Here is a 27848-nt window from a genome sequence, read left to right as displayed (position 1 = left end):
TGGGTATTTGACATTCTGCGTACACCACAGTACAACCCTGCTGCAGCTTCAGTCGAAGGGAGCGATGGCAATGTCAATATTCAAAACGTGAAAGAGGTTGTATTCTCTGCGGGGTGTGGTCTCATAAACACCATGTGCACGTAGATGTGATCGGATAGCACGGCTGTCTCTTTTGGAATTATTAAGGTTTTGTCCAGCTCTTCTTGCCGGTACGTGTATATGACATTTACCGACACTTCCGTTGACAGTTTAGTGTCCTATGCCTCCATGTATGTGTGTATATGTAGTGCACGAGACGTCTGACACACGTTTCGGCCAGGGCGGACTCTGGCCTGACTGTCTCGTATATTAAAAAATGTAGTTTCCATTACCTAGCGTAAGGAATGGTACCCAGGAGATATCATATACGTCATCACCTACATGAAATACGCATGATCAGGATGGTAGATGTTGTCACTGAGAAGGGTCGGCTCTAGCTAGATTGCCTTGGAATACCGTAGCCGCCAGATATCTTTGGCCCCTTGTCCCCTGGAGTCTCTTTCTTCTTCCTACACCCCTCGAAGCCGGAGCAGACTTCTCGAAATCAGGCCAGATTGTCTAAATAACCGAGTCATTATTGCCATGATGCCTCCCGGCTCTCAAAACATGGATTTCAAATGTGCACTCGTCACAGGTGGCGGCGGCGGCATCGGCAAGGCAATGTCACAGTACTTTATTTCTCAGGGCAAACAAGTCATCATCGCCGGGCGTACCGAGTCCAACCTGAAAGCCACGGCAAAGGAGATTGGGGTCACGGCATATTATGTTCTGGACACGGGCCGCGTCGCCGATATCCAGTCGTTTGTGGGCAAGATCACCAAGGAGCATCCCGAGATCGATTGCTTGGTGAACAACGCCGGGGTCCAGCGGCCGCTGGAGGTACTGAAGCAGGATCCAGACGAGTTTCTCCAAAAAGCCGACCAGGAGATTGATATCAACATCCGCGGGCCCATGCATTTAGCATTGGCATTCCTAAAACACTTCAAAGCAAAGGAGCATTCGATGATCATCAATGTTTCGAGTGTCCTGGGTTTTGTGCCATTCTCCGTGATCAACCCTGTCTACAATGGCACAAAGGCCTGGCTGCATTTCTGGAGCTTAGCGATCAGGTGAGTAGGCAAGCCAGAACTTTCATCTCTATTCTGCATAGTATTGTCCAGAACAGACGATCATGGAAGCTGTCTGACTGAGCGACTGACTGACAATTGAGCAGGACACAACTCCGGGGTACGAGCGTGCGCATCGTTGAGATTGCACCGCCAGCAGTTGGGACCGACTGTAAGCAAGATTCATAGCATTGTGTTATGTTGCTGTCTTTTGGGGTCGCTTGTGACAGTCAACCCCAAGGCGCCATTTTATCATGACTTGACATTACTTATTGTCAGCACTGCGAAATGAAAAGGTGATCGCTAATCATCTTGAGGGGGCTCTATCCAGTGCACAGGGACCGTGACGATCCCGACGACAACAAGAAGCACAAGAACCCCGATGCTCTGAGTATCGAGGAATTCATAGATGAAATCAGCAAAAAGCTTGAAAGGGGTGACGAAATGATCACGGCGGGAATTGGCAATGCCATTGTCGACAAATGGGACGAGACAATGGGCGCAAAATATGCCGAAATGACAGAGGCTTCCTAGGTTGCCTCAAAGTCAAGAGGGGCACGATAAATTCACCATAATGCATATTCTTAGAGCCCACAGTGTCTTCTACACAAAACCCAGATCCAAACCTGCCAACCAAAGTTCAAGGATACAAGACCCCAAGAGTCGTAAAATCTTCAAACGCAAGGTTTCAGAATATGAGTTGATTCTTGACCGCTTCCATGCCAATGTTCTCACTCCCGAACACCGGATTGATCAGTTCAAAATGGATTATTATCACCATTACTATCATCTCAATCAGGCCAGCTTCCGCCAGAGAACAAAAAATCCACCAAGTTTGGAGGGACACGAGTTATTTGATAGACTTGGAGGCAACAACGAGGATTGACTCGTCAGTATTAAGTAGGGAATGGCAAATCAGAACCAAGAGATGCTACTGTATGCTTTCCAATTGCTTCTTGATTTCAAGTTGAAATGTCATTCGTGGAGAAAGTCGAATACTGTATATGTGTACTCGTCTGCCACACTCTAAAGCTGACTCCCAAGACAGTCTGAATAAGCCCTAACGTTGCATGAACGAAGTCACGACTGGAAACTGTCATAAGTACCCTCCCTTGGACGAATACAGGATCCTTGTGACAGTTTCCAGTCGCAGGTCGCAACAAGGAAGGCCTGCTTAGGGAGGCTATCCACCGAATCATATGAAAGTAGATATGATTTGACCGGCTTGGTCCCGTGTCTAGTGCCAATGGGCAGCATAAGACTCGGACATGTGCTGGACCAAACACGCCCTTGGCCTTGTTTATGTCTACGCAGTCATCTGGAGAAGATGACTCTAATATCGTGTCAAACTTGATAATAAAGACTTGAATACCAAAGGGATGAAGAACTGCTCCTTGAATGCGGTCTTGAAGTGGCCCGGCAACAGATGCCACATTTGACTAAACGATGCTCCTGATGATGTGTAGAAGGAAATCGTAAGAGCAAAACGTGAGTTGCAGAAGAGGCGCGGTAGTCCTTGTTGGTAATGGAGTGGCGGCTCAATGTACTTGTTCGAGGCAACTGAAAAAACAACAACAATATGTTATCTCCGATATACAGAGTACGGTGACATTCATGTCCCAGGGTTTGGAGTTTGGTGACCTTTTGCCTGCAGATACCGAGTACTACCCGTTGCAGGAATCCCAAGAGTTGCCTATGCCCTACATAAGGATATGCCAGTAATTGTAGGCTCCGGGAGGGGAGAGGGGGGGTTTATTATAGCGTGGGAGGGAAATGGAATCCTATATAAGTAGGTACTATATAGATATATACAAAATATATGATCTGCCAGAAAGGTGGGGGCCAAGCTTGGCCGCCAATGAACGGACTGACTTCTCACCCAACGGTTAGACGCTAAGGCCCATAAATATGTTACCCGTGGGGCCCAGGTTTCATTTATTCATCAACCTCATCTGACATCAAGCTGCAACACTGGAAAACGACGACAGACCTGACGTTTCGGAATAAATAATCGCTACAACAAATCACGACGCGAGCCAGTCGGTCAGCGTCGTGCCCACCTATTCTGTACAACTGGGTGGAGGGAAAACAAGTCAACCGCCAGCAGACCATTCCCAAACATGTACTACGGCTTATTGACCTCGTCGTCCAGCTTGACGACGCTACTGTTATGTTCGTTTGGCGCTCTCGCTGCTGCCGCCGCTGCCGCTGACCACGGCGATGCTGCGAGCCACAACTCAGTAAAGCAGGTTGCCATCATTGGTGCGTATATTTTGCCCCATCGTCTTGTTTGCCTGGCCAAGGACGACCAGAAAGGGGCAATATTAAGCAATATTACGTGAGTGTAGGTGCTGGTGCCGCCGGCTCCTCCACGGCTTACCATCTCCGCAAGTATGCCGACGAAGCAGGAGTGGCCGTCAACATCACCTTGTTTGAAAAGACTGAGCGCATTGGCGGTCGCACCCTAACGGTCGACGCTTATGACGACCCAATGCAGCCGGTAGAGCTGGGCGCGTCCATCTTTGTCAACGTCAACCACATCCTTTGGAATGCTGCCCATGACTTCAACCTCCCGCTCATCGACCCGGGTCCCGATGAGGACACCCTTCTGGGCGTTTGGAACGGCGACGAGTTTGTCTTTGAACAGGACTCCACGACGAGCTGGTGGTGGGATGTGGCCAAGCTCGTCTGGAAATATGGCACTGCCCCGTACTACACGAGAAATCTGGTCAAGGAGACCGTCGCCACCTTTCTGAAACTATATGAGGCACCCCATTTCCCCTTCCGCTCACTCACCACAAGAGTATACGAACTGGGCCTGCACAAAATCACCGGCCTCACGGGCCAGCAGTTTCTGGAGGAAAAGGGGCTCTACGGTATGTTTGCACGCCACCTGGTACAGACTGCCACTCGCGTCAACTACGCTTCTAATCTAGCCTACATCCATGGGCTGGGTGCCATGGTATGTACACACAAGTCCAGGAAGGGAACGAATGCATAAAGGGAGACGCACAAAGGCAAAACTGTAATGCTGACCGTGGGCGATGCAGGTGTCCCTCGCAGCAGACGGGGCCAAGGCTGTCGAGGGGGGAAATTGGCAAATCTTTGCACACATGGCTGGCTATGCGAGAGCATACGTCCACCTCAACACCTCGGTCGCGTCCATCGGGTTGGCCAGTCGCAGCGACCCGTCTGCGCCGGCCTCCAAGTATATACTCAAGACGCGGGAGTCGACCAACGCTGCCGGGACCGTAGCCGAGGCTGAGCACATTGAGTTTGATGACGTCGTCGTTGCCACACCCTACCAATTCAGTGGTATTGATCATGACGAGAATCTGCTGCAACAGCCCATTGACGAGATACCATATGTCACTCTCCACGTGACGCTATTTGCCTCGCCTTTCCGCTTCAGCCCAGAGTTCTTCAAGCTGCAGCCAGGCGCGACAGTGCCCACATCGGTGCTGACGACGCTGGCAGATGATGAAACGGCCCGGCCCGGCGCCGAGGCAGCTGGCAAGGCTGGTTTCTTCTCAGCGACGTTGGTGAGGACGGCCATGAACCCGAGCACGCAGCGCCGGGAGAACGTGTACAAGATATTTTCGCCCGACAAGGTGACGCCCGAGTTTCTATCCTCTCTGCTGGGAGTGCGAGTACCTGACACATTCACGGGACCCGTCGATGCCGAGACACGAGCAGAGTTCGACGTGGTAGAAGCGGTTTCGTGGATTCACCCGACCGTGTTTCACCCGTACCCGCAAAAGCTCCCCCGGGTGACCTTCCAAGACCCCATTTTGCGCGAAGGGCTTTACTATACATCGGGCATGGAAAGTTTCATTTCCACAATGGAAACAAGTGCTCTATCGGGAATGAACGTTGCACGGTTGATCATGGATGACTACTTGGGACTGGCTACCAAGCCCAAAGATGATCACATTGCTGCTGCCATGCTGCCAGAGGCGTGGGAGCAAAGAATATTGCAGCAGTAGCGACGCTGACAGCCATAATAAGCAGAAACGGGGATTCATCAAGGTCAACATGTTGTTACGAATGCCCCTCTCTGTCTTGAAATACACGTCTGTATTAATTGTGGTCCATGTACACACATATTTGGTTGTATTTCCACGTCCTAGTGTATGTACCTCTTTAATATGCACGGCATCAATGCTGCAATTGAAAGTAACGTTGTTATGATGTCGCTCTCACAAAAGTACCAGGCCGATTTGAGTGCCGCTGAACTCCATGTCCACTCATAAGCAGGATGAGAGTTTGTGTCAGGGCGGGGGGGGCACAGAGTATGTACACCTTGGCAGCTGGCAGAAGTTGTAGTGTGGACTGCATCTATGCTATGCGTATTTTGTGCCGTGTCATGCAAACCAAGCAAGCTTTATGCAGACTACCCATTCAACCCCCACATGTGCACAGTATGAAGAGGTACCGGGTGACAGGTGACAGGCAGAAAGACACAGAGGTTTGTGGCAAGCTACGTACCGTAGGTACCTAATCACTGTACCGCTGCTGAGCGAACTCATGTACTGTTTGCTGCTGCCACTCAGAAGACCCCCGAAAAAAAAGTTCCGACCCCCCTCCCCTTCCAGAAGAAGGTAGCTTGTGTGTGTGTGAAGACTCGTGCATTTGCAGAGGGCTCTTTGATAATTCGCGATAGCAGCGGCACCAGCAGCAGCAGCAACATCGCATCGCCAGACCTGTCGCCTGCCTCTTTTTTTTCTACAAAACCCCCCCTTTCCTTCCTTTCCCCCCCCTCCCCACCACCTCCTTCTTCTCCTTCTTCTTCTTCCCTGGCATCCCTCCATTTCGATCAAAGATGTCTGCCGCACAGCTTCTCAATCCAAAGGCCGAATCGCGCGTACGTATACAGCTTGCTCAAGACACTCCCAACACCAGCCCAACAGCAACTCACCATGTGTGCTGTTCGGTTCGTTTCATGTTTGGCTAATTGCTCACCTTTCTATTGCAGCGGCGAGGTGAAGCTCTGAAAGTAAACATCAGCGCCGGTGAAGGCCTCCAAGATGTGCTCAAGTCCAACCTGGGCCCCCTAGGCACCATCAAGATGTAGGTGCAGTCGTCCTCTTCTTCTCTCGTGGCAGACCGCCATGATAATCCCACCTGACCCCGACCCCATCGTCCCCTCGACGACATTCCACAAACAGGCAGCCAGGCAGGTAGTCAGTCGGCCGAACCTCGCTAACATATGGGTCTTTCCCCCTTTCCTATAGGCTGGTGGATGGTGCAGGTCAGATCAAGCTCACCAAAGATGGCAACGTCCTCCTTCGCGAGATGCAGATTCAAAACCCCACGGCAGTCATGATTGCAAGAGCGGCAACGGCGCAGGACGACATCTGCGGCGATGGAACCACCTCGGTCGTACTCCTGGTCGGAGAGCTCCTGAAGCAGGCCGACCGATACATTAGCGAAGGCCTGCACCCGAGAATCATTACCGAAGGTTTCGAGATCGCCAAGACCGAGTCCCTCAAGTTCCTCGACTCGTTCAAGCTGCCCAAGGAGGTCGACCGCGAATTGCTCCTCTCCGTCGCCCGCACTTCGCTCTCCACCAAGTTGAACTCGACACTGGCCGGCAAGCTGACCCCCGACATTGTGGACGCCGTCCTGGCCATCTACCAGGCCCCCGCCAAGCCCGACCTGCACATGGTCGAGATCATGAAGATGCAGCACAGGACCGCCTCGGATACCCAGCTCATCCGCGGCCTGGCCCTGGACCACGGCCCCAGACACCCAGACATGCCAAAGCGAGTCGAGAACGCGCACATCCTGACCCTCAACGTCAGTCTGGAGTACGAAAAGTCTGAAATCAACTCGGGCTTCTTCTACTCAAGCGCCGAGCAGCGCGACAAGCTCGTTGAGAGCGAGAGAAGGTTCGTTGACGCCAAGCTCAAGAAGATTGTCGAGCTCAAGAAGGAGGTGTGCGGAAATGATCCCAGCAAGGGCTTTGTCATTGTCAACCAAAAGGGAATCGACCCCCTTTCCCTCGATGTCCTGGCCAAGAACGGTATCTTTGCCCTGCGAAGAGCGAAGCGGAGGAACATGGAGCGCCTGCAGCTCATTTGCGGAGGTGTTGCCCAGAACAGCGTCGAGGATCTGTCGCCCGACGTCCTGGGCTGGGCCGGCCTCGTCTACGAGCAGCAGCTGGGAGAGGAGAAGTACACCTTTATTGAGGATGTCAAGGAGCCCAAGTCGGTGACCCTCATGATCAAGGGTCCTAACCAGCACACCATTACACAAATCTCGGACGCCGTGAGAGACGGTCTGCGGAGTGTATACAACATGATTGTCGATAAGAGCGTCGTGCCCGGTGGTGGTGCCTTCCAGGTTGCCTGCGCAGCTCATCTCAAGAGCGACTCGTTCAAGAAGACGGTCAAGGGCAAGGCAAAGTGGGGTGTGGATGCTTTTGCCGACGCCCTGCTGATTATTCCCAAGACGCTCGCTGCCAACGCCGGCCACGATATTCAGGATGCCCGTAAGTCATTGTCCCTCCCCGATATGAGAGAGAGAGGGGTGAGGTGGAGACAGAGAAGCTCTACCAGGATCTTGTTTTGCTAACATGAAAATGCTCGAAAACAGTTGCGGCACTCCAAGACGAGCATGCCGACGGTGCCGTTGTTGGTCTCGACTTAACCACGGGCGAGCCCATGGACCCTACTCAGGAGGGTGTCTACGATTCATTCAGAGTACTGCGCAACTGCGTTGCCTCTTCCTCGAGTATCGCTTCCAACCTGCTGCTGTGCGACGAGCTGCTCAAGGCACGGCAAATGGGACGGCAGGGTGGTCCGGGTCCTGGCATGGACGGCCCGGAGGAGTAGGAAGAGAAGTAGTGTTTCTAGAAGTAAGAGAGTAGAGGTGAGCACCAAAGAAAAACAAAGATAAAACGCCGCCGTCGTTGCGAGAAGTCAACTGTAACGTAATATTGCACAAAAAGGAGTTGTTGATTTTTCCCTTGATGAGGAGAAACCAAACCCACTTCTATAGACATGAATCAAAACAGCCCTCTTGTGAAGCAAAAGGGGGAGGACATTGGATGTATGTCGGCTATGGCAGTCTTTTTTTTTTTTTTTTTTTTTCTTACCTCGCTTTTCGATTGCGTGAAGGGTGACTGTTGGGGCTGGCCTTTAAAGTATCACGTATCAAAAGACAGCTTGGTGAAATAGATCCATCTTATAATATCAAACTAATCCAGCCCCGATACAGATGTTTCTTGCAGACAAGGGAGTCTGGAGCCTTGGTCCCGACAAGATCTCTTTCTTGGCTTCTGTCCAAGGCCAGTGCTGATATCATCATATATGTGTGGACACTACCAATACGCTCACCAGTCCACCACTATGAGCCCCCCAGCTTCAGGGCAGTTACCAAGGGAACAGACCGAGCAAATATGCATTGCATTTGCGGCCATCTTGGACGATTCCTTAACAAGACACTGGGTCTGGCCCTGGGTTGGTATAGTTGGTGGGGATGGGCCAGTAGATGTTGATGAGAATACCTGGGTCGGTGGCCTAGAATCATTCATGTCAATCGCCTCCACGTGGCTTGTAGAGCGAATTTTCCATTTCACTCACCGAGTAAGCACCAGGGAAAGAAACTCCAGTAAAGGTTTTGCTGCCACTGCCCGTGACCGTCAGCTGCGCGCAAGCCAGGTAGAACTGTGCACCACCCTCCGTTGAGGCGCTGTGCAGGGCAATGTGCTCAACCCTCAAGAGATAGTCGCCGGCTGCGACACACGAGGGGATGGTGACCGAGACAGTGGTCAAGCCGCTCGAGGCAAAGGTAATGGCATCCGTGGTAATGGTTGGGTGTTCTTCGTAGATTTTGAACCCTGAGCACAAAGTTCCAAGATTAGAGAATCTGTCCTGTTGGCACTACCACTACTACTGTTCATGTCTCTCGGCCAAGATACTCACAGACATCACCCTCGCCGGAGAAGGTGGCGGCCGTCTCGCCCGAGGGGACCTTGGCCATATAGAACTGCAATGGGCCCGGGTGCTGGATTGAAGGATCGACGACGAAGCTGACTGTATCTCCGGCCGCGACAGTCTGGGTGCCATTGGCACCCTCGCCCTCGGTCAGCTCGTAGCAGCGGATCTGAGAGTCAGTCACATCCTGTACTGGGCCATGGCTGTAGTGGTTTGTCGTCTCCCGAATATACCTGTGTTGTGCATCGTCTTTGTAAGCAAATATTTGGCTGCAACCATCCAACTGACTGGGGGAAAAAAAAAATCACTCACTCCCACTCGCTAGATGTGACGCCGTCGTACGTCAGATCGGGAAAGGTATCTTTGAGAAAATACGAGTTAGTGGATCATCTCAAGTCACGGTGTTACTTTCTTTGGGGTGGGTATGGTGACGCATTACAGTGACCGTGGGACAACCCAAAGACGAAAAGAGCAACGAGAAACTTCATCGTGTCAGAGGGGGGAAAGGTGCAAGAGTAAATAAGATGTATGAGGAGGGCAATGATCAGCAATGGTAATCGAATCTATCTGGCAACACGATACTATAGATCTCAGCCTTGGCAGACCCGATATCAAGAATAAAACAGTGGATAGAGAGATGGCCGACCCAACTTATAAGAGCGCCACAATCATTCCTGGGCAAACTTCACCAATGATGATTCCTGGTGCGATGGATGGAGCAATCACGATCCCGAGCCCCCCTGAGGGATCCTATGCAGGGCCGTCTATAGAACTCCCGTCCCCCCGGAGGTCACTTGGCATTGTGCCTAGACATACTTGCCTGACTAGGAACAAGACGGAGGGTTTCCAGAAACGGCATTGCTTTCGTCACGTCGGGGGTCCTGGCGTGTAGCGGAGTGTATTGTAGAATTGCCAGAAGAGGAAAGGGGAATTGCTGCTCCACCAATCAGAGATGTGGTCGAGTAACGGCTGGTTGACTGGCTCAAAGTAAAACCGCAACGTCAAAGAAGCGAACCCCTGAAGTGAGACTGTCAAGATTGAAAATGGGACCTCGAATTATCAATACAGAAAAGAGATCATCTTTGAGGTCCCCCGGCCAACTGTCCCAACGAACATTGACTCGTAACCGGCAGAACGAAGACAAAGCCATACTGGATCTGCCCTTTATCTTGTCCAACTCGGCAACCTTGAATACGAAATATGCTTATTACCGTCTCGAGTCGCAATGAATTTTATCCCATGGATACTCTCTCAGAAAGTCTTGTCAAAAGCTTACACGTTGTTGGCACTCTTGTTGTAGCCAAGGATTCGCAAACGTTTGGAAAACACATCCCGTGTCCAGCCACTGCCAACCTGAAGCCACTCACAATTCTGCAAGGGATGGAAAAGAGAAAACCCCCTCTAGTGAAGCAGGGCTTGTCATTTCCTTGGATCTCGCGAGGTCACGTCCCAAGAAAGAGAAGGGTTGCAATAATGAAAACGGACACTCAACCAATACATTGCTTGGAGAATGGCTGTATTTATAAGGTCAAATATGCATAGAACAGCAGCGTCGTGTGTGTGTGATATTCCAGGAGAAAGTACTTGGTCATTGTGACACTGCAACGACATCCTACCTGCCGCTAGGACTGTAGAAATCTTCTATTACCATCATGAGGCCGCGGTTCGATTACAACATATCACTCCATAACGTAGCACTCATGATGTACCTTGGATTTTGCTTCCTCTTCTTCTTCTTCCTTCCATCCTCGACGTTGGCCAGCTTGGTCAGTCAGGACGAGCCAGGGTGGACATGTTCAAATTACAGATAGATGGCCACATGAAGGGGTGGTGCGTGTTGCTCGGACACTAGCACTGCATATCGCCGAGGAGGCATCCCTCGAACACGACCCTCCCGGATCAGTCAAGTCGTTCTCCAGCCAAAGTGGTCAACGTTCCCACGAATCCATTGGCGACACTCCACGCCGGGATAGTACCGTTGGGGGGGGGGGGGGGGGTCCAAGCCATTCAAAGCAAATGCCCCTAGAATTTCCCTCACTGATTCCGAAGTCACAGGAGAGGGCGGACGACTTCAATGCTAAATCATGCAGACGGCAGAGCTCATGCCCGCATTCATCATGTCGCGGAAAACGGTCACGGTAAAAGCCACCTGTGTGCGCCATCACGTGTGATCAGCTCCGGCTCGTAGTAGACTGACTATATCACCGTTGTCCTCACCAGCTTAGCTTTGTATAGACTCCACACATGTCTGGAGGTCGGGACACTCCTCCTGGGCTCAGTCGTGTTGAGATGACGCGTTCCAGCTTACCCCCGGCAATGACGGAGTTGGAGCAACTCATCACCAGGCTACACAGGTAGTGACGGAGTTCCATTCTCCGATGATGTTGGTAACCTTGGGGAGTTCTGTCCCCATCACAGACAGTCACTCGTAAATAATACTGTTTGTCGTGGGCCGAGATTTGGTTCAGCAAGCAGGCAGGACCTGGGACAAGTGCTAATATTTCGTAATTTCATACATCTAGCCAGCTGGTCCAACCATTTTTACATGGTTCATGGGCGGCAGCGCTCGACAGTCCCCATTGAGCCCATAAACTCCTTGCGCAGACCCAGGAAAGGTTTGGGTATCAATCAGATAACAAAAGGCTGGGCAAATTTCTACTGTACAAAGTCATGGTCATATAGCAATGCATTGTCCATCGACTTTCAACTCGCGCCAGGGTTAAACCCGGCAGATCATGGGCGAAAGTGTTTGTTTGCATGGTGGCATCAAAGGCACACGAATGCTGAGAATGTGACCAACCAGAGCTGCCTAGGTTAGTTGTATAGCGTCCACCCACCCGCGCGACTTGAGGGTCCCAACGGCATCAGGGGCCAAAGGGCAGCAGAATGGCAAGGCCATCACAGAACTAGTACGAGGACCCAAGGAAGCCGCCACTATTGACAAACTGAATTTGGTAGTCCCGCAGGCTCGCCCAGTGTTGTAGCTCGTCATCTTCATCCTGCGGTGTCATGGTACCAGGCGCAGTATTGGCGCCAGTGCGCTCCAGCTTGACCAGTATCTCAAGAAACTTGCCCAGGTATTCTTCCGCTTGTTTTGCTACTGGCCCCTTACGCTCTGGAGCATCATTGAGCAGTGTGCTTGCAATCTGCCGGATCTTGTTGACCAGTGAGACCCCATTTGGCTCCATGTTGCGTTGAGTGATGGATGTGAGGACTGTGAGCAAGTTCTTGATGATGGCCTCGCGCTCTTCATACACCATGTTATCCATCTCATCACGCACGTCGCCATTGGTTTTCGCGTCGCCCGTGGCCGCGTGTTCCTGTGCCTTGTGGTTGTCACGGAGATTTAGATAGCGTTCGACAAAATACGAACGGGTGGCCAGCTGAGATGCATAAATGTTGGCTTTCTGGATCTCCAACTGTAACCGCCTTCGTCGGTGAGGATCCTCGGCCAAGGCGTGACGTACGTCATTGGGTGGTTGAGTTGCCGGGAATGCTGGCGGGTAGTACCGCAGGTTTGGGTCATCAGCCACGGCTCCAAGGCCATTCTCGAGCTGCGCCGGATCAATCTTGATCTGGAGCGAGTCAGGCAGCCTCTCCAGATGGGCCTTCGTAGAGGAGAGCGCGTTGCTCAACATGGATTTCTGGGCAGACCATTCAAAAAAGTTGATGCCGTAGCACATGTCAACGCCGACAAGCTCATTCATGGCCATGTACGTGTTTACATTGTGGTTGAAGCCGGTAATGAGTGCCGTGGTACCTTCAGGCTGGGCAAGAATTTGATGTGGATATATGAGCTCGTCGTCAACTTCGACTGGCAAATCAGGGTATGGTTCCTGTGTGGTTGGTGGCGGGAGCGGTATCTCGTTGATGGACGCGCCTAGCTGCGTCATTGAACGAAGCCCAGCCACCATGACCCAAAAGATGCGCTTGCTTATTTGATCCTGGATGTGATTCATTGCCCTGTTGGTGCCGCTCAAAGCGGCTGCTATGTCGGCTACGCTTGAAACAGCGTCTGATCGTCGGTGAGCTAGCAGTTCCCGACAGAAGGTCATGGTTTCAGCCATGAATCTCTTGCATGTCTTCCATTGCAAGGTATAGGCAGCTGATAGAGCTAGGAAGTAGCTTGTAGCTGCGTCGTCGACAGTCATGTCTTCCTTGGCCATGTAGGTCGATCCGCGGGCGTCCATTGCCACGGCGCGACAGCGATCTATCATGGTTATGGCCGTCGGAAAGAGGTTGGTGCTATGCGTCGCCTTGAGATGTGCACGAGCACTTCGTGGAAAAGATGCTACGAGAACGCCTATCATACTGGCAAGCAGGGCAAGGAACTCGGTGCTCGTCCTATCGGCCCGAGCATTGAAAGCTGCCCGGAAGGTCGGCTCATGAGGAAAGGGCATGAGAGGATGGATGTAGGTGAAGAAGTCATCTACCAAGAGAGTCAAGACTGGCCAAGGGGCAATGACCTCGGCATCAAGGACATTGGCCTGGCCGCCGAGGATGACCCGGGCATCGGTGATGTTCTGAACCGGTGAAAGTCCTTCCATTCTGGCTCGTTTGGCCGCCTTGGCCGCCTCTGCATGTTTGTTCGGGGGGCCGCGCCGCTTCATCTCTCTCGAAAAGGTGCATTCGACGTTCAAGTCCTTGCACGGCTTGCATGGCGGACCACTCTCGTCACACTACATATAGATAGCCACGGAAATTAGCCTTGACGGATCTTAAAACATGCCGCGAAGGACGGAATGATTCTCACCTTTACTTTGCGCGAACTGCACATGTCACAAGCCCGGCGAAGTCTTGTCACCTTTTGGGCAGCCTGCTGTGGCGGCGGCGGCGGTTGTTGTTGTTGCTGTTGCTGCAGCAGCGGCGGGTGTGGTGGCATCTGGTGAGGTGGTTGCTGAGGCTGAGGTTGCGGCTGCGGTTGCAATGGAGTAGGGCTCATGGAGGCGCCATTGTGTACAGACTGCTGGGGAGTCATGGGAGTATACGGAGCGACCTCGGCAACATGCATTGAAGCGGACTGGGCATACTGCTGAGCCAGAGGACTCGGGGCGACGGCGGTAGCAGTCGCAGCCTCGAGAGCCTGTAGTCCATGATGGGCAACAGCAGTGGCGGCAACCGAAAGGCCGTCGTCATACTGGAGAGAGGTGGGAAGTTGGTGATTGTCGCTTTGCGAGGACGATTCTGGCGGCGGTGCAGCGTGAGCCTGGTGCTGATCGTGAGTCGGCGGCGTTTGCTGCTGCTCAGAGTGGTGTTGATCGGGGTAGTGGTGAGGATGAGGATGATGGTGATGAGGTTGTGGATTCTGCGGCGACGGAGGCTGAGGTCTGGATCCAGGTCCAGTCCCAGTTGCAGTATCAGCTTCGGGGCCAGCTACGACTCCAGGTCCAGTGATGATTGTATTTCCAGATTCCGATCTTGATTCCGATCCAGGTTCAGCAGCTTGAACTTGTGTTGTTGTTGTTGTTGTTGCTGCTGCTGCATCACCTTCTGCGGCGACGGCAGCGGCGGCGGCGGCAGCAGCAGCGACCTGAGCGTGGGCGTGAGCTTCGTGTTCATGAACGGCGGCAACAGCCTCAGCCAAGGCCGGGTAGGCTGAAGGGTCTGTCGAATCGGCAGACATGATCCTCGCTCGATAGAGCCGAACCACTCGAGATCGGATCGCCGGTGTTTTACCGCGAAGTCTGGCATTCGAGGTGAGCGCGCGGGCGGTTGAGCTTCGCTTCAGAGCCGTAATGTGGGTGGTCAATTGGGGGCGCAGGCGCGTGTCGCGCGACTCCTCCTTCCTTCAGCTTGGGGGGGTTTATTGGGACAGTGGGACACCAACACAAATTGAGCAAGCTCCGCCGCTATTCTAGTGTTTTGGTGGGGAAAGAACCAAACAAACATGACAGTATTCAATACACATGTGCAGGTATGTAAGTAAGTACATTAGTAGCAAGTAGGCGAAGTATCATCTTACATTCACCACTTACATACTCTGTATTGTCTTTCCTCCATGTTTCTCATTCGACTACTTGTTCTGCTTGCATAGTGCTTCCATCTGAATTTTTGCATTTCTCTCTCTTGACTGTTGCTATAGCCGAGGCATCAATATGCTTCAGTGGGACAATGGTCAACGAATGAGTAGGAGTAGAGTAAAATTAAATCATGGTCAATGAAGTTGAAATGTTATTACAGCTGCAGATTGAGGGAAAAAAAAAAGAGAAAAAAAAATAGGTAAACTCGGTGCGATATACATACTTATTTCCTTGACTACACAAGACTTGGATATGGAATTACTAGAAAGATGGCCCCGGGCCCCGATTGCGGGTCGGGATTGCTGACGTTTAATTCTCACTGACTTTACTCACTTACCCTGAGCTGCCGCCACTATCGAATTGTTAATGTCTACGAAACGACATTATTCCAAATTTATTCCCCCCCTCCCTCCCCTGAAAACAAAGATTTATACACCCGATGGCCAGGACCATGGTGCTCTACAGCCATTGCACAGGATTGGCTCGGACTGTGCAAAGGCACGGGTGCCAACGGAAATATAAGGCTCCTGACTCTGCCTCGAGTACTGCTGAATCTATACAAATAGAAATATAAATATAAACATTCGTTCATATAACTCTTTTTCACGAATTTCATTATATCTGTTCCACATCAAATAGCGCCACCGTGCCCGATATTCCTAGAGGAACACTCCTTGATCTCAAAGGCAACACCTACTTCATAAATGGTTCACGAATACGCTCAAGACTTGGGCTGGCTGGCATAGAGTGATCCTTGCGGTGGGCATGAGTATTAGTAATTGAAAAGCAGAGGAACAAACGTGACTTATATGAGCACAGTCGTTGCATCTCGGGTTGCTAAAAACAGAACTGCAGTGGCATTTCATAGCCATCACTTGCTCGAAACCCTTGCATGGGAACAAAGACGAGGTGGTATCCGCTGAGCGCAAATTCGCGTCTCTGAAATCTACGGTAGCTTATGGGTACGGAAAAGAGAAGAAAAGTTGAATCGACACGTCAAATTTCGAGCCACGATGTTGGAGCCTTTTAGTCATTTCGTACCCTCGCTTGACAACCAGTTTCTAGCAAGCAATATCGCACCTCGATCAGCAGCTCGTAGCCCCATCGCCCGTGAAGGTACCTGGCTGGTACATGTTCGCGGCGTCGTCGAGGCACTCGGCTAAGATGAAGGTCAGCTATGGCTAGCAACAACGACCCAGGACGCCAAGGGCACTTACCGACAGTTACAATCTTGAGATTGTTGCTCTTGGCCCAATTGATGAGCCACGGCACCAGTGTATTGACCGTTGAATCATAAGTCTCGTGCATGAGCGGGATATGACCATTGCCGCTGGCCCCTGCCTGTGTGAATTTCTGCTCGCTCTGCTGAGCAGTTTGGTGATTCCAGTCACCGGCGTCGATGTCGTCCGTAATCACAGAATATCCCATCTGGCTCATGACTGACAGCATGTTGCTGCTTGTTGCCAGGTTTGGAGGACGCATGTAGGCTGGCTTCTTGCCGAATATGTTGACAAATGCCTGCTCGACCTTGGTCATTTCGGATTGGATCTGCGAGGTGCCAAGATTGGCAAGATTTGCATGAGTCCTTTGGTAAGGATATGGTTAGTAGGACATTGGCACTCTTGTGTAATCATGACATACCACGTATGTGAAGAAACCTGGTGGCCGTTGTCATATGCTTTCTTTACGGCGGCTCTCTGGTTATAGATACACCCTGGTATTTTGTTTAGAAGAAAATGACAGACAAAATAGCCCGAGTAGATATCTCTCGCTCACCATAAAGGGTACCTGTAAAGAAGAAGGTACCTTTTGCCCCGGCAGCATCCAATTTGTCAACCAAGGCCGATGTGTCTAGAAAACGACCAATAATGTAAGCAGCAGAGACCAAGAGAAACCCAGACATGTGACATACAAGTATATGGACCGTCGTCAAAGGCTAGAGCCAGCACTCCAGGCTTTGAGCATTTTGTAATTACTGTTCCTGTTGTGTGGGCACGGCGGATGAGGTCGATTGGTCCAGGAACTGCTACAGCCGACACACTGATTGCCACAGCAAGCGGCAAGAGGAGGGACGTTAAATGCATCTGAGAGATTGTTCCGAGAGATTGTTCCGATGTCAACGGTCACCATGTAGTTGATTGAGAAGACAAATACGTAGGTAGTACTCTACGGCGTGGTGTTGAGAGAATCTCAGTCAGAGTGATATATAGAGCAGAGGCGCGGCTTGTAGTTCAGCGGAGATAGAGTGGTTATTTAGGAAGGAGGGGAAAGAAAGAAAAGAAAAGAGAGAGAGAGAAAAAAAAAAAAAAAAAAAGGAATAAAGCGGTTGTGGCTGCGGCAAGTAGAGTGCCAAGCAGCGCGACCCATTGAGCCTCTTCTCCGGAACAAGTGGTTTTGATTATTGGCCAAGTGAATCTATGTTGCTATACCAGACGGTTCTTTTTCGACAGGAAAATGCTCGATATGGCTAGTCCTGGCCATGGAGTGAATAGTATCTACATAGCTGCACTGCTTTTAGCCGGGATGGAATCTGAAGAAGGCCTCCTCCTTCAACATCACAGGTGACCAAATTGGGAACGGAACCGGATCACTGAGATAGGCAACGGCGAATGGGCCGAACATGGCCAGCTGTCAAGGTAAAATGCTCAATACTATTCACACTCATCTTCAGCCACGACAGTAGAGTTGTCGTAGCATCTCGTAATATGAGGGTATAAAATTTGGCAACCAGTTGTTGTGGGGGACGTTGGGTGGGTTTCGGGTTATGGCTAGGCTACATGTGTGCAGTCTGGGTTAAGGTTAGCGAGTGGCTGTTAAATCACAAATGCATAACTGCCTGGTATCTAAATACCTATAAGCTTAAGCACAGATATTGCGAAGCACTTGGGGACTTGCAGAGTACCTAGTAATATTGTAAGAGAGTAGAAGATAGGATATGCTTATTAATACGTGTACAAGACAAATAATCAGAAATAATAATTGATTCTTTAGTTTTTTTTTCCTCAATAAAGGATAATATGTACCAATGAAGATAGGCGCATTGCTGTAGCCTGGGTTGAGCATGGCCGCCCTGGAATGTCTACAGATAAAGAAAACGTGTATTTGGTAAAATAATTGGCATTGGTAGCCTGCGCCAGGGAGAATTGTACATATCCTTCGGTCATCGTAACTCCTAGTATAAGCTCAATGTACACATGGGAACACAAGGCAAATGGCCGTATCCCAGCTACAGTATGTCTGTTCTGCCCCTAGAACCGCCCTCTTGCGAGGAATTTATTTGGAATATCGATATGTTTCGCCCTCAAGTATTCACAGCTTGGACATTGTCAGTCAATTCCTAGCGGCTTTGGCGTTGAAAGGAGAAGAACTTACAGATTCTTGCCGAGGGTATCCATGTCGGAAGTAGAGTTGAATCCACGGTCAATATGGTCCCTCAACAGAAAGTGAACTGCCCGAATGCCAGGAATTTCAAATCGCTCAATCTTTGCCCCCCTATTCGTGCCGTCGAGGAGCTGTGCTATCTTATCCATGGTAAGGATGCTTCTGAGCCAGTCCCACTCATCGTCGTGGCGAACGTAAAAACCCACGTTGGCATCGCTCGCCTTGTCTCCTGATCTCCCCCCGACAATCCAGCCAAGCGGCCCGCGGGTGGTTGGTCCGAAACTGGAGAGAGCCACCGGATCCGGGGTCTCGTAGCTCTTCTGATCCCTCGGATAGTCTGATCTGACATTATCCTGCACTGGAATGTCGATGATCTCTCCGGACCACATCAAGATGGCCTGGTGTTTGAGGATTGACTGAGGAATCAAGGTGACAAAGTATTCATAAAACTCCCTGCCCTGGGACTGTCTCTGGTCATTTCCCAGTGTAGCACCGGGGCAGCTTTGTAGAAAGTTCTCCATGCACCACCTGTTGAATCCGGGGACATCGAGTGTGAACTTGTCAACCAATTCCTTTCTCTTGGTTTGAACAAAGACGCGCAAGTCGACGCTGGCTACGTCTTGGTTCTTGGGGTTTTCTGGGCAGTATCCTAGCAACTGAAACTCCAGACAGGTGAGATCCTTGATGGCATCGCCGATCGAGTAACGAATCTGGCGTTCTGTCCATTCTGCCTTGGCCTCAAGGTCCAGACCGCAGATGTAGACATGGAACTCGGCCTGATAGCCTCCCCAAGCTGTGATGCCAACCTTGGTAGTTGCTGGAGCTGGCAGACCTTTCACTCCACTCACCAAGACTCTATCCTTTCCAAGCTGTTTCATCACAACACCTTCCAGGTTTGCCGTAACATCGGAGCCGTAGTAGAGCGGTCCCTGGATCTCATAGAGAAGTTGCGACGAAACGGTGCCAACGGATATCTGATCAACAATATTTTGTCAGCATGTACAGCGGTTAGAAGATGTATGAAAGATGATTCGTATACCAACCTCTCCGCCGGTATTGGCCTCCTTGGTAAGTATACAGCTGCCATCGGCATGTATCTCGGCAATGGGAAAGCCGAGGTTCTCGCATCCCTCCATGAGGCTCTTGAAGCCCGAATAGTAGCCACCCGTGACATAAGCAGAGCACTCGATCAAGTGTCCGCACACCAGGGAGCCTGCAATCTGATCGATATCTGTCTCTCTATCCCAGCCATGCCACCACATTGCAGCACCAATGGTGGGAGCCGCGTCGGCAACGCGGCCTGCAATCACAATATCGGCACCTCGCTTGAGGGCCTCGGCGACACCAGATCCGCCCATATAGCATCTTCAGGTAGAGTCAGTGTACCATCATCCATGGCGGGCGAGATGGAACAAAAGCTTACTGAGCGGCAACAATGTCATGACCCCACTCCTTGAGAGGCTTGCCATTCATCAGACTAGGGAAGACCTCCCCTTCGGCATACAGTTTCTTCACCGTGTCTGTCACCTCATCTCCGGCAACCCAAGCAACCTTTAGACCGAGGCCCTGTTTCTTGACCTCCTGGTCGACTAGCTGAGCTAGAAGCTCCGTGTCGCTGGCTCCCGCATTCACAGCGACCTTGATACCAAACTGCTGACAGTAAGGAAGGGCTGGCGAAAGATTGTCGAGAAAGGTTGGGTCAAAGAGGCCCTGCGCTGCTTCTGTCAGCTTTCCCTCTCTCTTGAGCTGCTCGTTCCTTTGCTTCTCGGCGCCGTGTAGTGTCATTGTACACTCCGAGAGCCAGTCTCCAATGATGCAGTCCACAGCGCCACTCTTTGCTAGATCATGTATGGATCTTTGGCGATCTGAGAAGCCACCGGAGCAGCCCCCGATCCGGATTGGTTGTTTTACTGCAGGCATGGTGATATTGGAGCGGCCACTGTCTGTGAATCTATGAGTTGGGGTATAATTCTCTTGTATCTATAGCAAAGTCTGCGTGGGTGGGACCCCGGTGCAAAATATTGTACATTTATTTAAGTAGAACTAGGTATTTCAATCAACATTCAATCTGATGTACATGATGTCAAAGCCTCAGAACGGTGAATGTTTTCCTTGGTAGGGTCAAGGCTGGCTATTGATACTCGGGCATGTCGGTTATGCTCCGCATCATGACCAGTCGATCCGCTGGCGGCCCGTGTTGACAACCTTTTAAGAAGGAGCATGATTGCCTGTCAGTCGTCTCTACCTTGGCTGGAAAGGGCCTAGAAATTGAGAATCCCTGTGAAGTCGCACTTTCGAGTCTTCATCCGAGACACAAGGTTGGCTAGACAAGACCGCCCCGCAGCACGACTTCCGTGTTACATGTCTGGAACTTCGGAAATGCATATCCATACACACACACACACCGCGACACAAAACCTGTTACAACAGTGACCAACCACTTTTCGGCAAGTGTCATATGGTGTCTAATTCCAACGAACAACATGAAATTACAGAGGTATAGTTGAACTCATGACGAATATAAAACTCGTGTCTATCTAGATCAAAATGAAATTGCTCTCATAAATCACCTCTGAAACGTGCTCTGATGGATTTGACCGTCTGGAGCGATCCATGCAGACGAACCTCCTTGGCCATTTCTCACGTGTGGGTTGGTCGATTGACGAAAACGCGAAAGTTTTGGCGTGCAAGCAGTTCGTACTATACGAGCACAATTCATTGGCTGGGGATTGAAGATATAGTCTCAACCTGGATAGCCATTGTGTCTTGCATAAGAAAACCATTCATCTGAAGTATGAATTCGGGAGTCTACAATTGTATTGACTCACTTCAGTGTGTCGTTCATATATCGGCTTCGGCTCTGAGAATTTTGGATTAACAGCGCGAAATAGCCTGATGGGTAAAATAAACACAAAATACCTCCATCATCACCACGCACAGTAGTACCCAGTTCTTGACCGAGTTAGATCGCCCGTTAACCTAGGTGCTCAAAATCATCTATTTCGCTTGCTTATCTGATCGCTCCAATCTGAAGAGGGTAAGAATATACTTTGAAAGTAAGAACGATTGTAGCACAAACTTAGGATGTGAAAACCACGGGTATCAATATCATCCACCTGACGTCCAAGTCCATTACCAATATCAATTCCACGCGTCGCCAAATATCAGCCCGTAGATCTTTCACCTGGTGCTATTTCATGCAGTACAGATGAATCTTGCGGGAAAGAAACCAATGATAACCATCCTCCCCCAACCCCCCTCAACTCAACATCCGTGGGCGCACACACAGAGAGTGACCTCTATCTTTGCCCAACGGACTTGCATGGTTTACTATCTTCATTAAAATCCCACGTCCCTCGCCATCTGCCAAACCCATCATCTCACCACAGAATGAAGGGTATCTTGAGGTCGTTCAGTCGTCAACAAGGAAAGACTTCAGCAGTATGCCAAAAGAGCACATCTAAGAGCCAACAAAATTTCCATCGTCCCGCCAAAATAACAGAGCCGCAACTGAATGCAAAAGAAAATTCGTGAGGAGAGATATATCTGTTCGATGAAGCGAATGTGGATGGTAAGCATTTCGAGAGCCCAGCCTTGTAAATGCAGCCCCAAACGCCATCGCATTGAAACATGAAAAGAAAAGGGGTAAAGAAAAAGGGAAAAAACCAAGAAACAAAAAAAAAACAGGAACAAAGGTATCGTAAATGAAGCACATCAATGCAAAATATCGTCGTAAACGGGATGTTTCGTCGTTTGTGCGAGAGGTCGTGGTATCGTTATTGGCCATTGAAGGAGGAAGCCACGAATGTACAGATCATGGCGTCAATATACCATCATTTGTGGCGTCGTATGTCGTGCGTTTTGCAAATGGTCGTCTTTCCCTCCCCTCCCCTTCTCCCGAATGTTAAGGTCTGTGTCTTGACCAATTTCTTGTTGTGCTCTCCTTTTGCCAACTTTCCCCGCCCCCCTGGCCCTCTTTTTTGATTCAAACGTTTTCTTCTTCTTCTACTTCTTCTTCTCCCGACCCAACGAGATCGTCAAGGATACGCCATGCTCAAGGGGGTTGACCATCTAGTATGCTGGGGTTGCGCTGTTCTCGCTCGTCGCAACCGCAACTAGGGCCTGCAAGCGCAGCATATTGTCTCTGTCTCCGGCAGCCTCAGCCGATGGAGGATGCGGAGGTGGAGGTTGATTTCTGGCGGGAAAGCCGGAGAAATGGCTGATATTGGGATGCACCATCCTCTCCACCCTAGCTATTTTTTCGGGCCGCGCCTCGCCGTGCGCGTTGACAGGCCCGTGATACCAGCCGTGGCGTTTATTGCCGCTCGAATGTGTAATCATTGGGGCCGACATAGTATGCTGGTGAAAGCTGCGGGGTGCTGGTGCTGGTGCTGGTGCCGATATGCTCGGGGCGCTGGTTACAATCACCTGATCGTTGAACCTAACAGTTGGTGGGTTCAGCCTGACACGGTTTGCCTCGGCGTCAACTGCCTGCTGAACTTCCTGAGCCCATGTTCCCGCACTGTCCCGTGGGGGTGTTGTGTTGGAGGTGAGATCAAGTCGGGTCAGTCCACGATGAAGCCCCATGTCCCAGTTCACAGTTGAAGGTCTATCCTCGGCGACGTGCTCTTGCACGGGCTGCAGGGTTGACTGGTGTGGTGTGTCTGAGTCGATCACCATGGGCGACGGCATGCGCCTGTGAGGAGAGGCTGTCCGATGAGGCAGCGGGTCAAACGATTCAATGCCAGGCAGTCGCACGTTATTGCTCTGAGACGTCGGGTCGGCAATCGGTAGCGGGCCTGGCTGGAACTGTGACGGCGTTATGACGTTGCTGAGGCGGCTGCTCGCGGTGGTTGCGGCAAAGTTGCTGGAATCGGGATGCCAGGTTCGGCGGCGCCATGCATCATCGGCAGCACTAGCGATGGAGTCGCGGCGAGAGAATATCGACGAAGTCGGGGAAGCCATGACACTGATCGAAGGAGAGAGCGTCCCCATGGAGCCGTTGACATGGCCGGGGCCGAAGAGCGGGCGCCCAGTCGGTGGTCCGTGGCCGTGAGGCGACTGGAAAGGGTTGCCGCCGGTAGAGGGAACGCTGAGTCGGCGGCCCGGAGTGCGCGAACCCGGAGCATACATGCTGTGGGCACGCGAATGCGACGTAGTCGGCGATGCAATGCCCGAGCCCCATTTGGGACTATTCTGGCCCGTCGAAAAGGTTGCCGATGTCGGTGTGCTGAAGTCGCTTGGAGAGACGGGGCGGTATGAATATTGACTGTCGGCTGTACTCCCATAGGACTCGAATGATAGTCTCGACCGAGGATCAGCCATGACGAGCGGAGGCGGGCGCCGCCGGATATCATCGCGCGCGCTGCTGAAATTCGAGCTGATGGAACCGATGCTGGACGTTGACAACGATTTGGCATGACCGCGGACGCCTCCGCCCACACTGCTAGCCGTCGATGCACGTGCCCGCCCGGGCTGGCGAACTCTATCGGTCCTGATTTGGCGTTGGAACCTTGTACCTGTGGCCGCAAGAGAGTCCATTGGAATGTCTTCATTGACATGAACGGTCTGCGCATGCTGACGCAGATTGTCTAACCGGGAGAAGCGACGAGAGCAGTGACACTGAAATGGACGTTCTCCTGTATGTTTCCTAGACTCAAGTCAGTCGTGTCGTCGTCATCAAGAAGTCACGACGGATGTGGTTCGAATCAAAATACCTTATATGCCGAGCCAGATGCTCACTTCGAGTAAAGCTAAGATTACACGGAGGATATTCTGTGCAATAGAATCTTTGCGACTTTTTCTTTTTATTCGACTTGGTCCCGTCGGCGTTTACGCTTTCGTCGTCGGAACCATCGTCGTTCCCTTCTGCATCCGAGTCCTCCATGCCTATATCTTCCGAATCTCCCCTGGACTTCTTGGAGCGCTGGGAGTCCTCCCGGTGCGGAACGCCGTCTTCTTCAATACTTTCGGGTATCTGCACGGCTTGAGGAAAGGGCGAAGTTGGCAGCGGCCGTTGTTGACTCTGGCTAAAGGTGGCTCTGGTCGGTGTCGGCGTCGTTGGCGATGGGGCCCTCTGTTCCTCCTTGTGAACCTCGATGTTGACCGGCCTAAATGTCGCGGCCATCTTGAGATTAATTGTCTCTGTGAGCAGCGATGGACAAATGCAGTGGCGACGGCAAATATGATGAAGGCGTTGCTCGCTATCAACAGATTGAGTAAGCCCATAGTCTTTGACCAAACTTCATGTACAGCGACAAGAGGTTATTCAAAGCTTACCAATAACAGCAGCGGTCGAGCCGTGAGGGAGTTTGGTGATACGGAGACGAGGAAGCAGGCGTACCGGATCAACTCATTCGAATGCTAATCCCATAAAAGCGCGACTATGATTGCGCTTGGGTGGGATATGATAGGAAAAAGGTAAAACCCCAAGTGCTGATGATGGGCGACGATATTGTGCCCCGAAAACCTGCGGCGAGGTGCAATCCGATCGGTCTCAGTCAGTCGATCAATCAATCAGCCAGTTCACCCACTTGGCCGAGAGGCGCAGGCTGAGTGAGGTCAAGCCAGGTCAGGTCAGTCAGGTCAAGCCGGCTGCGACAAGGGCCTGCTTGCTTGGAGACAGAGGGGTGGCGGTTAGGCTTTGGCAGGCAGTGCAGCGGTGCCACGGCTGGTGAGAGGACAGAATGACAAGAGAGACAGACAAGTCTTGGGTAGTCCGCTAATAGTCCTATTCCGTGCAATAGGACAGGATCCTTGATAGGGACTGAAAAAAGAAATGAAAAAAAAAAAAGAGCAAAAAGAAACCCGACCGGAAATGTACAGAGCGAGAGTCGAATCACACTTTCTTCTTCTTCTTCTTCTTCTCTCGTTCCTGGTCCCTTTCCTTTCTAAGACGGTCAACCGGACATGAGTGTTTTGGTTCGTTGACAGACCCTGATCATGTTCCGAGAGACCAACCACCGAATGGACTGGGTCCAGAAGCGGAAGCCGGGTCGATCGCAGGTTGCAGATAGCAGTAATGACGACAAGCCAGTAGCGTGCAGCGATTGTGACTAGCACAATAGCCGGATTGCTCGGGATGACGAAGCCGATTTATTTTCTCGAATAGAAGTCTTTGTTTGAAACTCCGCAACGAGAGGCGGAGAGACGTTCTTGGTGGCTACTACGTCTGTCTGGAGAGGCTATAACAACAGCCTGACAGGAAGAGGGAAGAGGTGGCGACGAGGGCAATGATGGGAGAATGGCAAAGAGTTTAGAAAGTGAGTGGAAAAAAAAAAGTTCACTTCCCGGGACAGTCAAAACCCGCTGATGGAGCACACGGATGGAGCCACTCAGCCAGGGCGCAAGGGTGAAGTGAGGAACAGCGAGGGCTAGGTCTACATTACCTAGCTCGCTGGGTCACCCTCCCTGTGCCAAAAGAATGGGGAATGGTTGGGATTGTTAATGGAGGGGGGAAAACTGATGGATGGAGCCTACGATGAGCAGTGGGATGGGATGGATTGTCAATGATGATGACTTCTGGCTTGTCCTTGGGGACTTTGGGCCTGGCTTAGCTGAGGTAAATGTACGCCGTAGAGGGACCAGGCCGCGGGAGCAGCGAGTTCAAGGTACTACTATATACATCAACTATTCTCTTCGTTCATGCATGTATGTTAATGTACCTCGACGCTCTCTTGACAGGGGCTTGCTTGCACTGCTGGGCAGGAGCGAGGACGAATTGATTGATCGAATCAATTCGAGTGGTAGTGCTGTGTACTGTGTATGCTGTGCTTGCTTGCGCGCCTGGGCGGGTGGAGAAGAATAGTACATGTACAATCACGGCAATGCCTTGCGCACTAGATAGGTACACCATCAACAACGACGACGACGACGTCGACGACGTCGTCGACGATAAGCTTTCGAAACTTGACTTCCCGACAGGCCCAGCGCGGGTTTCTCATGTGTGCCTGACTGACAAAAAGTCAGACCTCTCCCCCACAGAGTGGATGATAGATACATTCTAGTATCTCAGATGTCATTTTGTTCCTCAGTTGACCTAGGTACATTATTTACCTTTTCTTCCATGTCTTCAACCACCGGACAAATGGGCGAGTAGGAGGCAAACACACTAGACATAGTAGACAGATCAATGGATGTATACGGAATAATGAGGCATCGTTGGATGGAGACACTTGACCTCTCTCGGGATTGCATGTACCTGACCTCACTTTGCCTCATGTAGGTACATGCCATAGGCCTGTCTCTCCAGCTGAGTGAGATCGGTATGTACGTACGCGACTCAAGCATCGATGCTCTCCGTCTCTCTCGTCTTAGAGGAGTGGGAAAAAGTAATACATATACATTAGATCAATCATTCAGCTGTCTGGAGTTTGCCTCACCTCTGTAAATATACTATGTACATTCACACAAAGTTAAAAAGGAACTTCCCCAGAGCGCGCAAGCATTGAACTGCTTGAAAACGTTGGAAAGAATTGTACATAACTCAGGCGCACATGGGTTTGCCCGCCCGCCCGCCTGCCGAATGGTGTTATAAACTTTGGGACCGAGGCCATCCAGAAAGTCTAATCATAGTTTTATACTTGACAATGATTTATATTCAAAATCAGCGCCGTTCGTTCAATAGTCCGTCTGGTGCTTTTAATGCTCTCTTTTCATTTTGATACATAGCACAGCCCTGAGTGAATATAATCCCGTGTAGGTTCTAGGGCATGCAGAATTACTTAGCAGCCTACGGTTGAGCCTCATCGAGGGGCTGATTGCCGCCAAATCCATCTAGGTACAAACAATGGCATTGCGAGGCGCTTGTTACTTTCTGCCTTGCATTTGGCCTGATGATGGCTCGCTGTGCCACGCGTGTGATGGGGCCATCAAGTAATGCAGACAGCAGCACCCTTTATCCACGAATCTCCTCATAATTGCATTACGCTGCGGTGGCTGGTTATGTACAAGTAAAAACAAAAGGCTGGATTCATATGGGTGCAACAAACTGGTGATTGTAATGGTCGGGGGTCTCTCGGTCAACACATACATACCTACATGCGCAACATAAATACCTACCTCAGAAGCTCTCTGCTTCTCTTTTTTTGAGCACTGGGACAATACAAGAGGCTGGCTTTGGCTTTGCTAAGTAGATGGATGGCTGGTCCTCGCTGTTGGGGGGCACCCTACAACAAAAAGACAACCACATCACAAAAACACACACACACACACACACACACACACACACACACTACACAACGCGCCATACTGGGGCATCAACAGTTGTACAGAGTAATCATGCCTCCCCATTTAGCTACCTACCTACCTACCTACCTTGCACTGCTGCAGGACCGGCGACACACAGTATGCATCACACACGC

General features: G+C 51.1%; 8 protein-coding genes across 8 annotated transcripts; 3 read left to right on the top strand and 5 right to left on the bottom strand.

The window, feature by feature from the left end:
* Positions 1-621: 621 nt before the first annotated feature.
* Positions 622-1679, top strand: PFICI_03486 (uncharacterized protein; the record flags this gene model as incomplete). Its single annotated transcript, XM_007832067.1, has 3 exons — positions 622-1148; positions 1250-1317; positions 1477-1679. 3 exons carry the CDS (start codon positions 622-624, stop codon positions 1677-1679), a joined length of 798 nt encoding a protein of 265 aa, XP_007830258.1.
* A 1586-nt stretch (positions 1680-3265) lies between these two features.
* On the top strand, positions 3266-5131 carry PFICI_03485 (uncharacterized protein; the record flags this gene model as incomplete). The annotated part of the gene is made up of 3 exons (XM_007832066.1): positions 3266-3407; positions 3494-4107; positions 4196-5131. 3 exons carry the CDS (start codon positions 3266-3268, stop codon positions 5129-5131), a joined length of 1692 nt encoding a protein of 563 aa, XP_007830257.1.
* Positions 5132-5967: 836 nt separating this feature from the next.
* Positions 5968-7981, top strand: PFICI_03484 (T-complex protein 1 subunit zeta; the record flags this gene model as incomplete). The annotated part of the gene is made up of 4 exons (XM_007832065.1): positions 5968-6009; positions 6121-6215; positions 6380-7638; positions 7743-7981. 4 exons carry the CDS (start codon positions 5968-5970, stop codon positions 7979-7981), a joined length of 1635 nt encoding a protein of 544 aa, XP_007830256.1.
* A 600-nt stretch (positions 7982-8581) lies between these two features.
* PFICI_03483 (uncharacterized protein) lies at positions 8582-9521 on the bottom strand (the record flags this gene model as incomplete). The annotated part of the gene is made up of 5 exons (XM_007832064.1): positions 8582-8668; positions 8732-8988; positions 9074-9318; positions 9398-9446; positions 9494-9521. The coding sequence occupies 5 exons, from the start codon at positions 9519-9521 to the stop codon at positions 8582-8584; spliced, it is 666 nt and encodes a 221-aa protein (XP_007830255.1).
* A 2470-nt stretch (positions 9522-11991) lies between these two features.
* On the bottom strand, positions 11992-14708 carry PFICI_03482 (uncharacterized protein; the record flags this gene model as incomplete). The annotated part of the gene is made up of 2 exons (XM_007832063.1): positions 11992-13764; positions 13839-14708. The coding sequence occupies 2 exons, from the start codon at positions 14706-14708 to the stop codon at positions 11992-11994; spliced, it is 2643 nt and encodes an 880-aa protein (XP_007830254.1).
* Positions 14709-16190: 1482 nt separating this feature from the next.
* On the bottom strand, positions 16191-17189 carry PFICI_03481 (uncharacterized protein; the record flags this gene model as incomplete). Its single annotated transcript, XM_007832062.1, has 5 exons — positions 16191-16264; positions 16323-16690; positions 16747-16819; positions 16882-16956; positions 17018-17189. 5 exons carry the CDS (start codon positions 17187-17189, stop codon positions 16191-16193), a joined length of 762 nt encoding a protein of 253 aa, XP_007830253.1.
* A 1164-nt stretch (positions 17190-18353) lies between these two features.
* PFICI_03480 (uncharacterized protein) lies at positions 18354-20406 on the bottom strand (the record flags this gene model as incomplete). The annotated part of the gene is made up of 4 exons (XM_007832061.1): positions 18354-18420; positions 18478-19460; positions 19530-19851; positions 19910-20406. 4 exons carry the CDS (start codon positions 20404-20406, stop codon positions 18354-18356), a joined length of 1869 nt encoding a protein of 622 aa, XP_007830252.1.
* Positions 20407-22557: 2151 nt separating this feature from the next.
* Positions 22558-24613, bottom strand: PFICI_03479 (uncharacterized protein; the record flags this gene model as incomplete). Its single annotated transcript, XM_007832060.1, has 2 exons — positions 22558-24136; positions 24204-24613. The coding sequence occupies 2 exons, from the start codon at positions 24611-24613 to the stop codon at positions 22558-22560; spliced, it is 1989 nt and encodes a 662-aa protein (XP_007830251.1).
* Between the last annotated feature and the right edge of the window lie 3235 nt (positions 24614-27848).

Source organism: Pestalotiopsis fici (genome assembly GCF_000516985.1).
Source record: "Pestalotiopsis fici W106-1 unplaced genomic scaffold PFICI_Scf_2, whole genome shotgun sequence".
Classification (NCBI taxonomy): domain Eukaryota; kingdom Fungi; phylum Ascomycota; class Sordariomycetes; order Amphisphaeriales; family Sporocadaceae; genus Pestalotiopsis; species Pestalotiopsis fici.
Note: the sequence above shows the minus strand (reverse complement) of the source record. Positions and strands in the feature narration are given on the sequence as shown.